Here is a 13,016-nt window from a genome sequence, read left to right as displayed (position 1 = left end):
AGGGCTCATAAGAACGTTTACTCTGCCCTCTCTCACACACCACAGCCAGAAAGCATTCTATCAAATCCCTACACCATGTCATAGATAGGGAGCAGGAGATAGAAAGGCACTGCCAATGTCTTGCCAATCCCTTTCCCAAAGGCTTTTAAGCAACAGCCTGTATCCAGATAGGGAAAGGTTTAACCATGTTCAAGTGCTCATGGTGGCTTATGGCCATAATACAATGTATGTTAGTGAATTTTCACTGCCCCAGTTTGCGCCTTGCCAAATGACAGGAACATGCTTAAAGACTGACTCGTTAATTGTCCAATTAACTGAATGAGGCTCACACATCTTTCCTTTCTATACTATAGACACTTTCCTGAAAGAAAGCCATAAACAGAAGCAGAGCTATTCTGCATGCTTCAAGCTTGTGCGCTAAACTGGCTCAGGAGCAAGTGACAGCATGTAGCCGCTAATGGCAAATTCAAAGTTGTTGTGGTCTTGTAGTAAGCATGCCTGTGAAGTAGTGATCTTGTGAATGACAACAGCCCACACAAAAGCCAGGCTAGAGGAAGGACGTTACCACGCATTCTGGAAGCGCAGTCAGCTCCAGTGTTCGTCACCCTTTGTTAGAGCTAGAATTCTTACAAACGCGGTTTAATTTAAAATCACCTGCAGGGGCCCCGTGACACAAGTCTGGTTGAAAAAGGATTCTCCTTCCCCCTTCTGGTATATTTTATCTTTTGTTATCAGTAACAAAATTTCCCTGATTCGAGTTCCAGTGAATCATACAAGAATAAGAAAATTGCACAAGCCAGAATCAATACATATTTATATCCTAGCACGGTGAGTCCCAATACCAAAGTGAGGCCTTTTCATAGTACTCTAAGGATATAACTAAGTACTTTTAGTATATAACTAAGGACCTACCAAATTTGCAATTTTTGTGGAAATCGCAAATTTTTTAGGTCCCCCATGAAAAAGCCTGGTTCCTGCGAAAAAGCTAAAGCGAACAGCAACTGGATAGGGAGGAGATGGGGAAAGGAGCTGAAAACAGAGGTGGGAAGCCCTGGCATCCTGAAGCATGGGGGAGGGGGAGGGGGGAAAGGGAGGAACATCTTTGTGGCAGAGCATGGTGGGCCTTTCCTATGCAGAGGGCCCCAGAAGTCCCGTCCCTCTCTGGATATTGACAGATGGCCATCTGCAATCTCTTGGGAGGGGCAGGAGGGTCCCACACCTCTGACTGGCTGAAGGGCCCTGGAAGTCCCCCCTCTCCTCAGACACTGACAGATGGATAGCTGTCAATCTTCAGGGAGGGGTGGGACTTCCAGGGCCCCTCAGCCAATCAGAGGCATGGGAGAGGGTGCTGCACTTCACCATGAAAATGGTGACCAACACTGCTCTCAGACCATGAAATTGGGGGCATCCCCCATGAATTAGGTAGGCCCCTATATCTAACAGAATGGATCTGTAGGCTCCTTTCCTCTTGCACAAAGCAGAGTAAAAAAATGCTTCCTTCCCCAGCTCATGCACCCCACATAATAGAAAACAAAACAAGCAAGTACCTGTGCAACTGCTGTAGGAAACAAACTGTCCCGTTTATGATAAAAATAAATCCATCAAAATCTACCTCCCAAAGAACAGAATACAAAGAAGTATTATTCTACCTGTTTGCTCTTAAAAAAAGAAAGAAACCTCTCTTTCCAGAATAGAATCACAGAAAATTAGGGTTTCATAGTTTCTAGAGTTGGAAGGGACCTGAGCAGATCATCGAGTCCGACCCCCTGCCATGGCAGGAAAGAGTACTGGGGTCAAATGACCCCAGCAATGTGGATGTCTAGCCTCCTCTTAAAGACCCCCAGGGTAGGAGCCAGCACCACTTCGCTTGGAAGTTGGTCCCAGCTCCTAGCCGCCCTGACTGTGAAGTAGCGCCTCCTGAAATCTAAACTAAATTTACCCTCTGCCAGCTTGTGACTTTTATTTATGGTCACTCCTGGTAGTGCTCACGGGAACAGGGACTCCTGCAATGCCTGCTGGTCCCCTCTGACTAGTTTGTAACAGGCCACCAGATCCCCCCTCAGCCTTCTCTTGTGGAGGCTGAACAGGTTCAGGTCCCTTAGCCTCTCCTCATAGGGCCTGCCCTGCTGTCCCCTGATCATGCGAGTGGCCCTCCTCTGGACCCTCTCCATGCTGTCAACATCCCTCTTGAAGTGCAGCACCCAGAACTGGACGCAGTACTCCAGCTGCAGCCTGACCAGTGCCGCAGAGAGGGGGAGGATCACCTCCTTGGACCTGCTTGAGATGCATCTGTGGATGCATGACAAGATGTGCTTGGCTTTCCTGACTGCATCCCCACACTGCCGGCCCATGTTCATCCTGGAGTCAATGATAACTCCAAGACCCTTTTCTGCCTCCGTGCTGACAAGAAGGGAATTCCCCAGCCTGTAGGTATGGTGCCGGTTGTTCCTCCCCAGGTGCGTCACTTTGCACTTGTTGGTGTTCAATCCCATTCTATTCTCATCCGCCCACCCCTGTAACTTGTCTAGGTCTGATTGCAGCCTATTCCTCCCTTCTGATGTGCCCACATTCCCCCACATCTTAGTATCATCAGCAAATTTGAACAGGGTGCTATTTACTCCCTCGTCCAAGTCACTGATAAAGATGTTGAACAATGCGGGCCCGAGGACTGAGCCCTGCGGAACCCCACTGCCCACATCCCTCCAGGTCAAAAATGACCCATCCACCACCACTCTCTGGGTGTGGCCCTCCAGCCAGTCGGTGACCCATTTAACTGTGTGGGTGTCGACACCACAGTCCCCCAGTTTCTTAATGAGAATGGGGTGAGAGACAGTGTTGAAGGCCTTCCGAAAGTCCAAGACTATGTCCACTGCTATCCTTGCATCTAAGAATTTGGTGATCTGGTCGTACAAGGCCACCAGGTTGGTCCAACAGGACCTGCCTCTAATAACCCGTGTCGGTTGCCCCTAAACATAATCTCCCCTGCTGGCCCCTCGCGGACATGCGCCAGGATAATTCTCTCAAAAAGCTTACCCAGGATTGAGGTAAGACTAACTGCCTATAGTTTCCTGGGTCTTCCTTCCTCCCTTTTTTTGAAATGGGAACCACATTGGCTCTTTTCCAGTCCTCTGGCACCACACCAGAGCACCATGAATACTTGTAAAGCCATGCCAGGGGTCCTGCAATGACCTTTGCTTATTCTCCCAGCACTCTGGGGTGGAGATTGTCAGGACCCCCCTCTCTCCCTGTGCATGGATACCACAGACCAGAAACAGAAACGTACAATTTGAATTCCAAGAGATCCCTGAACTTAAATGTTAATTAATCTGATTATATATTACTACTGCCACATTACCTATTCACATTTCAAAGTCAAAGTCTATGAAGTACAAGTGGGACTAAGGTTCTCACTTCAGTTTTGTCCTTGTATTTCTTCCCATAAAGGCCTTCTCTCAGTCATACATGCTCTTACCGCAATTTGTCACATTGTACAGTCTGTGATGACCTCTATTTCTAGTGATTCTATTTGACACTTTCTTTCCATTTGTGCATAAGCCAGACATAAGCCTTTCTGAAGCATTCTACATTCAGACACCTTTAGAATAAAGAGTCCACATTTAAATTATGAGAAGTGATTTTTTTTCTTTTCAAATTATAGGCTGGCTCAAGTGGTGAGTCAGAAGCACAGCAGACTCATTTCTCACTCCTGCCTACACAAGAGAAAACCAAAAGCACAGTTCTGTATGGCTTTTTTGAACCCCACTTTCATAATGGGTGCTTACAGATGCTGTGCTTTGTTTATCTGAGCAGCGATCCCATAAGTACAAAAGAAATACCAACTGCTATAGCCACAGGGAATTAAACTACGTCCTGTACCTTTGGCTAGGAGATGAGCATCTGTAAGCAGGCAATGACAGAAAGAACAATGTTTATTATATTTTTTTCAGGCCTCTATAAAATCACACCATTGAGTAAGGAGTTTCAGTGAAAGAGACAAAAAACGGGGGTTGGAAACTGAACTATTTTACGATGCTTTGTTTCATGGTTTTAAAAAGCAGCGTCTTTCTAAGCTATCTGTCCCCTTCCTGTGTTCTTAATACCTTAAATGAACTGAACTCATTATCTAATATGCATGTACAATTAAGATAACAAATCTCTTCAGATGTCAGGCAGAAACAAGGGAGATTTTCAGTCTTCACTCATGAGACACTCTATCGACTACTAAACAGCACAATGAACTGTGATACAAGAGTTCTCATTCTGGTCTGGTCTGATGGGTGACCTCAGACAAGTCGCTTCACTTCTCATGGTTTGTTTCCCCATCATAATACTTGATGATAATACTTTAATGATTAGCAAAGCACTCCGAGGTCTGCGGATGAAAAAGGGCTATATACTGCTGTTACTGCATCTCTCCATTTTTCAAGATTTGGAAGGAGACACTATTCTTTCTTGTTGCTTGTTAAAAGTAATCTGAATTAAGTTTCATTCTGTTCTGCACAACTTCTTACATACTGCTCATCTCTGTAACATCAGAGTGCATTCCAGCAGCTCACTAAGCAAGGAAACCAGTTGTGTGCAATTTGTCCCTTCGTGTTCTAGGAGAATCAGGTACAGAAAAATGTCTTGTTTTGGCTTGATTTGGGTTTTTATTTTTTAATATATATAGTCTGTTGCTATATATTTGTACCTGAGAAAACAAGGTCAAATAAGCAGTACTTTCACTTCAAAAAAAGTTAAGGCTGTGGTGATCCCTAGAAACTGGCAGGATTCATTCCAGCCTCAGAACCATCCATTGTGCCAGAGAAGCATAATAGTTAACCATGGCTTTCATCTAGGAGTTTTAGATGATCCTTTGGCTATCCTAAGACCAAGTTATGGAGGTTTTTCAAGGTCAAGATCCTGGCCTTGATTTAAAATGCTACATGAGGGGATGCTTGAGAGGCCCATGGTAACCTGTGTTGCTGAAGAGATATACTGCAGCCTTCCATACTAGATGGCATTTTTATAGTGCTACAAGCATCACATTCAAACATTCAGCATTGCTGAGATCCAGCCAGAACTGACAATCAAGATAAAAACATTGTCTAACAAGATGGGGATGAAGTTTCCTAAGCAAGCAGAGGATAACAGAAGCAATGCTCCCAGATGCCACTCTGTGGGAGCTTAACATCACTGAGGAAAGCCCTGAGTATGGCTAACCTAATCTATTTTAAGTGCAAGCCTTCAACCAATGGAAAACTGTAATGTTTTCAAACTGTTTTAACTATCTTACTGATGCTGTGTATGTTTCTTTTTTTGCAGAGATCATGTTGTGAGGTTGTGGCATCTCCGTCCCTGTAGTTTTTTAAGAACCCAAGGCTAGAAAAGTGAATGCCTCCGGTGTGATCATGGAAGTATGGGCTTGGTTGGAAGCAGCCTGTGCTCAGAACCAAGTTCTATTAAAGTCCACCCCCTTCCCCTCCCCCCCAGCTCCAAAATGTTGCAGACTTCTCACCTACGCCAAGCACAGACCTGAATATCTTCACCCCTTTCTAAACTTTGGACAAATTAAAGTCAGCTGTGCCCAAAGCTAACATGGAAAGAGTCCTTTCCCATACAGGCCAATGTTTTCGTATAAAGACTAAATCTCTAAGTGGAGAACACTGCAACAGGGAGGTTTTATTTTCTCTCAATAAAGATGAACACCCTTTTGGTCTTGGTGTATTCTGGTTCAGGATCACAGAAAGGCTCATTTGCTACTACACAGTATTGATTTATCCTGGGCCAAGATATTGTTGCACAAGTTAAGTATTTATTTTCATGTTGCTTTCAAATATATAAATCAAGGGAGATGCCAAGTCAACTTATCTCATTTCACCAAACTGTCCTTCCTTTCCTTTCAATACCCATATTTAATTCACAGCAGTGACATATACCACAGACAATTAATGCTGTCATTTTATGGTGTGAATGACAAACTGTCAAGAAGACTTCTGACCTCTTGTTTACCAGTAGTGGCTCTAGTACTGGGCCCACCCTCCTTTCTGCAAGTAGTGTACAGAGTGATTAATTAGTTCTGAAGGATAAACTTACAACATAATGCCTTTTGCAATCTTCGGATTTTGATAGCTGTACGGTATGCAGAAAAGCGTACGTTGTTCAAATCAGCTAGAATACACAGAAAAATGTTAGCTGTTTTTAAAGAAGGATCAATAGCAAGGAAAATAAAGCCAGTCTGTAAGATTATTTTGACATATATTCAAACAAAAGCTTGGTCTTAATTTCACATTAAAAATAAGGGTTAGCAGAAGAGGAGAAAATAGAACACTGAAGCCCAAGGCACTGAAGTTAGGACCTAGTTTAAATTATCTGGTAGTCAACTGAGACTCCTTCTGATGTCACTGGGACAGGCACACCAGAAATTCAGGCATCATTACACTGACATACATGCACTATGGTGTTTTCCAGAGAAGCATGAGGCCTAGAGCTATCTCACAAAGAAAGTACAGATGAAGGATGGGTGATGGATGCAACCAAGATCATAGTAATGCAGTGCTGAAGTTTAACCTGAGTCTTCTAAAGCCAACATTTCCATAACGTCATGTTATCTAATATTATTTCCATAATGTCAATCATTGTTAACACCTCAAAGATGGGAACATCAGTATATAAACAGGTAGAGGGGGAACCCAATATCAATTTTCAATTTTACAAACTGTTAAGGATAATAGTATCTTTTCTTTGTTAATAGTATTTTATCCTTGCATGCCTGAGGGGACATTCTGCATCAAATGCAGATGCTTATACAGGTATACTGTCAATCCAGCGCTTTCCTAATACATGAAACAGGCTTTCATTACTAGTTATCAGGCTCTGAGACAATGAAAACACAGGGTTTTGTGTCCCTGATTACAACAGAACTGAAATAAAATAACATACTACATAAAAGTGTAACATTAATTCTAGTCAATTAAACCTATTTGTTGAAAAACAACATAGACAGACAAAGACAACACATTTCTTGGCACTAAATATTCAACCACATAGGAGGGAATGCTTAGAACAGTGGGGGCCAAACTTTTTGGCGCACACATCACAAATCAGTGCAATACCCTGCATTCTCCTAAGTGCCACTCCTATCCCCTTCTGCTATCTCATTTGCTGCTCTGCCTCCTGCTCTGCCCTGTTCTCCATGATCAATCTGCTATTCTGCTTTCTGTACCATCTCCCACTATGCTGCCTGTCCCCTCCCTTGATCCACTACATGCCACACACAGAGGGTGCTTATGGCACACATGTTGCAGGCTGGCCATCCCTGGATTAGATAAACAAGTACCTGAAAACTCAGGAACTTTCATTCAACAGAAATTGGGCATTTTATTTATCCTATTAAGACAAACTCCATAAAATCCTTCATGTCAAGAAGAGCACTCACCTAGGGACTGGAAGAGTTCAGTCATTTTAGGATGATCCCAACAAGTCGTCTGTGTCTGATGACTATAAGACAGAGAGACAAGCAGAGCTTCAGATAGGAAAGAAACCGTTCCAATGCACACACATATACAAATATGACTATATGCAGGAGCGAGAATGAAACCCTGCTAGCTCATATCAACATACAAAGTCTGAGTCATCCAATTCCTTGATGTTTTTGATCACAAGATAACCAACATGACCTCCCTTCCTTTATTTAGCTTCCTGTTTCTGATCCCTTTTAACCCCTGCTTCTGTCAGTTTTCTCTTACCATATTGGCTCCATTCAGATTCTGAAGCTCAGTGAAAGGCAGATAGGGTAAAGTTGTAAAATTCCCTACTAATGGCAACAAATTTGTAAAATTTGAAAGATTTTTATTTTAGGTTTAAGTATGTATTTAAAATTAGTAAATATCAGGATATGTGACATGGTTTTTCTCTGATTTTATGACTTTTCTGTAACATATTTAATGAAGTGCTAAATCACCTTTCAAACTCTTAAACCTGTAAGTATTTACTATCATAGGATAAATGACTCTGTGCATTTATGCTCTCAGCAGAAGATGATATAATAAGTACAGCTATTTAATCCACCATTTAACATCTCTGGTTTAATCCATCAAGATTTCATGTATGCAGCCATGTGGTTAAAATGCAGCTTACCTGATGCCCGCTAAAATCTCATTTTTTTCTCTTGTATTAGTCATATTTCTCTATATTAACTTAAGAATGTTGAAACGATCATATATTCTTGACACGCAAAACTTTGTATAATTTGAATTAGATTAATTACAAATGATTATACTAGAGATTAAAACTGAAAATTTCACATCTCTACAAAGAATTAACAGAGTAATACTGAAACACGAAATGATCCCAGATTACCAAATACTTACTGAAGCACAAAAATCATGTTCTTTCTTATAATCTTTGTTTTTATTTAAATTTGAAAGTCCATAAATGTAAATAAGAATAAGTAAAATGGTCACTATAAAATATACAAAATAACTATTATGAATAGTGTGTATTTATTTTTGGAACAATCTGTTTTTAAGGTGCTTTGCTTGCTGTACTTTGATGACACAAGTTATTTTTTATTTTCATAGAACCATAGAAAATTAGGGCTAAAAGAAACCTCAGAAGGTCATCTAGTCCAACCCCCTGCTCAAACTAGGGCCATTCCCAACTAAATCATCCCAGCCAGAGCTCTGTTTAGCTGGGTTTTCAAAGCTTTTAAGGATGGAGATTCCACAACCTCCCTGGGTAACCTGTTCAAGTGCTTTACTACGCTCCTAGGGAGAAAGTCTGTCCTAGTATCTAACCTAAATTTACAAGCAAGCTACAACCGTTTCTAAGACCATTGTTCCTTATTCTGTTATCTGCTACCAATGAGCACAGTCAAACTCCATCCCCTTTGGAACCACCCTTCAGACAGTTGGAGGCTAAAATTAAATCCCCCCTCAATCTTCTCCTCTCCAGACTAAATAAATCCAGTTCCCTCAGCATCTCCTCATAAGTCATATGCCCTATCCCCCTATTTTCATTGCCCTCCACTGGACTCTCTCCAATTTGTCTATATCCTTTCTGTAGTGGGGGGTCCAAAACTGGACACAGCACTTCAGATGTGGTCTCACCAGTGCCAAATAGAGGGGAATAATCACTTCCCTTGATCTGCTGGCAACTCTCCTACTAATGTAGCCTAGTGTGCTGTTAGGCGTTTTCCCAACAGGGACTTAGCTTACATTAATCTTATTGTCCACTGTAACACCCAGGTCCTTTTCTGAATTGCTGCTTAGCCAGTTAGTCCCCAGCTTGCATGGGTTCATGGGATTGTTCATTCATAAGTGCAAGACTTTTTACTTGTCCTTATTAAACTTCATGAGATTTCTTTTGGTCCAATCCTCCAATTTCTCTAGGTCACTCTAAATTATCTGGGAGTATTCTCCAAAGTTTGTTTTCCTGGTAAGGAATAAACCCAGAGACAGCTAAACAAATATTTTAATTCAGAGCCCTTGAAGAACAGAGAGCTTGCAGCCATGGGGCCTCTGTGCACACATTTCGATCTGCCCAAGGACAGAGAGCAGCAGTGTACAGGGTAGCCCTGACTGGCTGACCCAGACTCCTCAGAGTCAGCCTGTGTCTTCCTGCAGCACAATGTAGGATTTTGGCTGGAGCAGCAGTCCAGCAAATGGCGTTCCCCTGGGAGAAAGCATAGGAGCAAAGCACCCTGGGATGTTGGAGGACAGTCCTATAGCTTCTCTCAGAGCTTAACTCTTGGGAGTGATTTAACCTGGTTGTTCCCAGGTTATTTTTTCTCTTGGAGTGGCCATTTTTGCTTTGGTAGAGAAATCCTGAACATTTGTGCCCTTGTGGTTTCTTCCGGGAGAGAAACAACTCTTCCAGGAGAAGTGAATGTCTGTACATTGCCTTTGTAGGTCTGAAATTCGGATTGTAAATTTCACTAAGAATAACTTTTTTGGGAAATTTATGACATGTAAAACTGCACTTCTTTAGAGTGTATTGAAACATTTCAAAACTAAACGCCAAAAAAGTTGAATACAGCTTTGAGTGACACAGCTTTATAAATGGAAGAGGCTGGTTATTTCTCCTGTATAGTTATTTTTTGCTTATAACTGAGTTTTTTGTCAACACATTTGAAACAGCATGTTCTCAATTTCAATAATTGACTGCATTTCCACAGTTACAATGGTTCACTGATACTGATCATGTTTAATGCCATGAATCCCACATTTTTTGTGGGAAGCTTGCTTATGATGGGAAAAATGAAATAGGAAGTGATGGGAGGGTAGCAAAGCAAGACAGGGAAGAAAAGGGTAAAATGGGCAAGTGTGGCATGAAAATGAGATGAAGATGGAGGGAGAGAATAAGGAGAGGGGAGCACACAGCAGAGAAAACCCTGCTCAAAATTGTAGAGAGGTCTCTCAGTGGACAAAGGTCTGTATTTTGGCTGTTTTTGCAACTGTTCCTTTTAGCTAGATTGTCTGGCTGGCTCTTCTCTGCAATTTTTTCCTAAGGCCACATAATTTGGGGTAGGAGGTGGGAGAGGGAAATGCACACTACTGTCCTAATACCTTTAGAGTGGAGGTGGGGAGGCTCTCCCCTTCTCAGTTCCGGGTCTGATGTGGTTAGGTCAGCAGAGATGGTCCTCGCTGAACCCCATACTACCTTCTACCCACCAAAAGAGCACTTCCAATTTCTGCTCCATTTGTTCCTATTTCCTGGAGTGTCATTACTATTAATGAGGAAGGAAAAAAGAAAAGCACCAACTTCAACATTGCTATTTCTCACTAAAAAATTGTGTCTGATAATAATACTTTCACAATATATTGAGCCTTTTTATGTGCACACAAACTGAATTTCACAGAAAGAATAAATGCATGTGCAGGTAAGCTTAACATGCAACAAATAAGAATGTCAGTCAAAGGAATCATTCTATGAGTCCAAAATAGAAGGCAAGAAAGAAAAACTGCTTCCTGTTGATTTGCTTTATAATGCAGCTTTATGAAATGAGATCCATCTTTTCTGTGTAGAGTTACAATATTCAAACATTTCAAAACTAAAGGCCAAAAATATCTCGTGTAACTCTGACTGACAAAGCTTTGAATGGAAGAGGGTGGTTACTTTTCCCATATGCAGTTGTTTTTTTGCTCATAACTGAGTATTTTGTCAACAGATTTGAAAAAACACATTCTCAGTTGACTGCACTTCCGCAGAATGACAATGGTTCATTATTTATGATCACCTTTATTGCCATGGACCCTTAAGGACAACCAAGAATGAGGGCTGGCTTTATGCTAGATGCTATGCTAACACAGAACAGCTGGTCCTTTGCCCAAGAACATTTATAGCACAAGCAAAACACTGAGTGATGGAAGAACACAAGTGGAATGAGAAAACCTCATTCTAGTTCCACAGCACTTTTTGTGGAAGGTTGAGGTGGCAGGCTTGCTCATGATGGGAAAAGGGCAGGGAGGAAAAGGGTAAAATGGGCAAGTGTGGCATAAAGATGGAGGAAGAGGGTGAGGGCTGGGGAGCACAGAGCAGAGAAAACCCTGATCAAAATGATAAAGAGTTCCCTCAGTGGCCAAAGGTCTATATTTTGGCTGTTTCTCCAGCTGCTCCTAGTTATACTCTCTGGCTGGCTCTTCTCTGCATTTTTTTCTGAAGGCCATATAGCTGGGCATAGGAGTTGAAGAGGGAAATGCACACTAGTGTCTGATGTGGTCTTGTACAACTGAGGCATAACTCATATAAATAGATTAGCCAATGAAAACTGTGCTTAGGAAGTAACACTGAACAGTGTCCTGCACAAATAACAAGGAAATGCACGTAAAGCAATACTTTTCTTCCTGCACTTTGATGACTCCTTTTCTGTGTATTCAAACCATAAATCCCTGTCCTGTCCTGATACACACACTACGTTCATTATGGCTGTCCATCTTAGTGCAGTAAGGACCACTGCTTTTCTGATAAACAAGGAAGGGAAATATGCAGGAAATAGGCTCCTGACAACCAAGAAAACCAAAATGAATAACAGTAAAATTAAATTTACATTCTCCTTGAACTATTTATTTCCTTAACTATAACAATTCTGTTGAGACCAGAGGATAACTAGCAAACAGTCATAGTTTTCTCCACATGGACACCACAGACAAAACTTAGATAATTCAGTGATGCTAGCAAATTATGGGATGGAGAACGCTACATTATAATTTTTATCTTAAAATAGAGTCTGAATGCCTTCCTTCAGAGAATCACAGCTTGATGTGAAAACAGAGAAAATATAGTAATGCTGCTTCTCAAAAATTTGGAAAATTTCTACGTGTTCTGGAGCTGACTGAAAAAAATATCTGGGTAGTATTTTGTGATGTTCATACGAAGAGTTTATCATTTGCCTTTAACGATCTCGTCTGCTTGCTAATGGATCTCTCCAAGGTTCTGAACAGATTTGAACAGTCACCCTTAGCAAAGAAGCACAAAACACTTGTAGAATATTTCCTTCATTGCCCCAAATATTGCACTGTTTCTTTCTCAAATTACAAGGATCAAGGATACAGAGCAGATATCAGTTAGTCCTGTTCCAGTGGCTTAGAAGTATGATATTCTCTCTGCAGAACTAAAAACAAGAGATTTACAAAGGGAAAAGTTGTATATTTTCAAGGGGATTCACAGCAGTGAATCTTAGCCCTAGAAAAATAAGTATCACCTGAACATCACTTGTGACATTTTAAGATATTTTTGTAAAATCAATGCCACAGATCCCAAAACCCAATTAAAGTCTTAATGTAACATACTACCAACACTACTGACAACAACTTAACCCAGATAACCTTGAATGCCTATGTCTTTAGACCAAGATGGCTATAACCAACACTCTTGTAACCTGAAATGTTGCCACTGAAAAGAAAAATGAGCACTCAGGAGCTTGTTTACTGCACTACACCATACTTTGCCCTATTAATGAAACTATTTCATTATACACAAAGTAATCCAAGATTTTAAAAATACAAATGACTGCCTATTTCAAACATGAAACATCA

The 13,016-nt window shown here is 41.4% G+C and overlaps 1 protein-coding gene across 5 annotated transcripts in view; it reads right to left on the bottom strand.

Moving 5' to 3' along the window:
- UTRN (utrophin) overlaps window positions 1-13,016 on the bottom strand; it is a 553,135-nt gene that overhangs the window by 87,265 nt on the left and 452,854 nt on the right. For all 5 annotated transcript variants that reach the window (XM_090040990.1, XM_090040992.1, XM_090040993.1 and 2 more), the window contains 2 exons: window positions 7,418-7,479; window positions 6,076-6,150 (listed from right to left, as the gene is read on the bottom strand). In XM_090040990.1, coding sequence (XP_089897116.1) covers window positions 6,076-6,150; window positions 7,418-7,479 — 137 coding nt within the window. The remainder of the gene's footprint in view (window positions 1-6,075; window positions 6,151-7,417; window positions 7,480-13,016) is intronic.

The sequence above is a fragment of the Crocodylus siamensis genome, chromosome 1 (assembly GCF_052110815.1).
Source record: "Crocodylus siamensis isolate JL-2025a chromosome 1, ASM5211081v1, whole genome shotgun sequence".
In the NCBI taxonomy this organism is placed as follows: domain Eukaryota; kingdom Metazoa; phylum Chordata; order Crocodylia; family Crocodylidae; genus Crocodylus; species Crocodylus siamensis.
The sequence above is the reverse complement of the archived record's forward strand: the minus strand, read 5'-3'. Positions and strand labels throughout refer to the sequence as shown.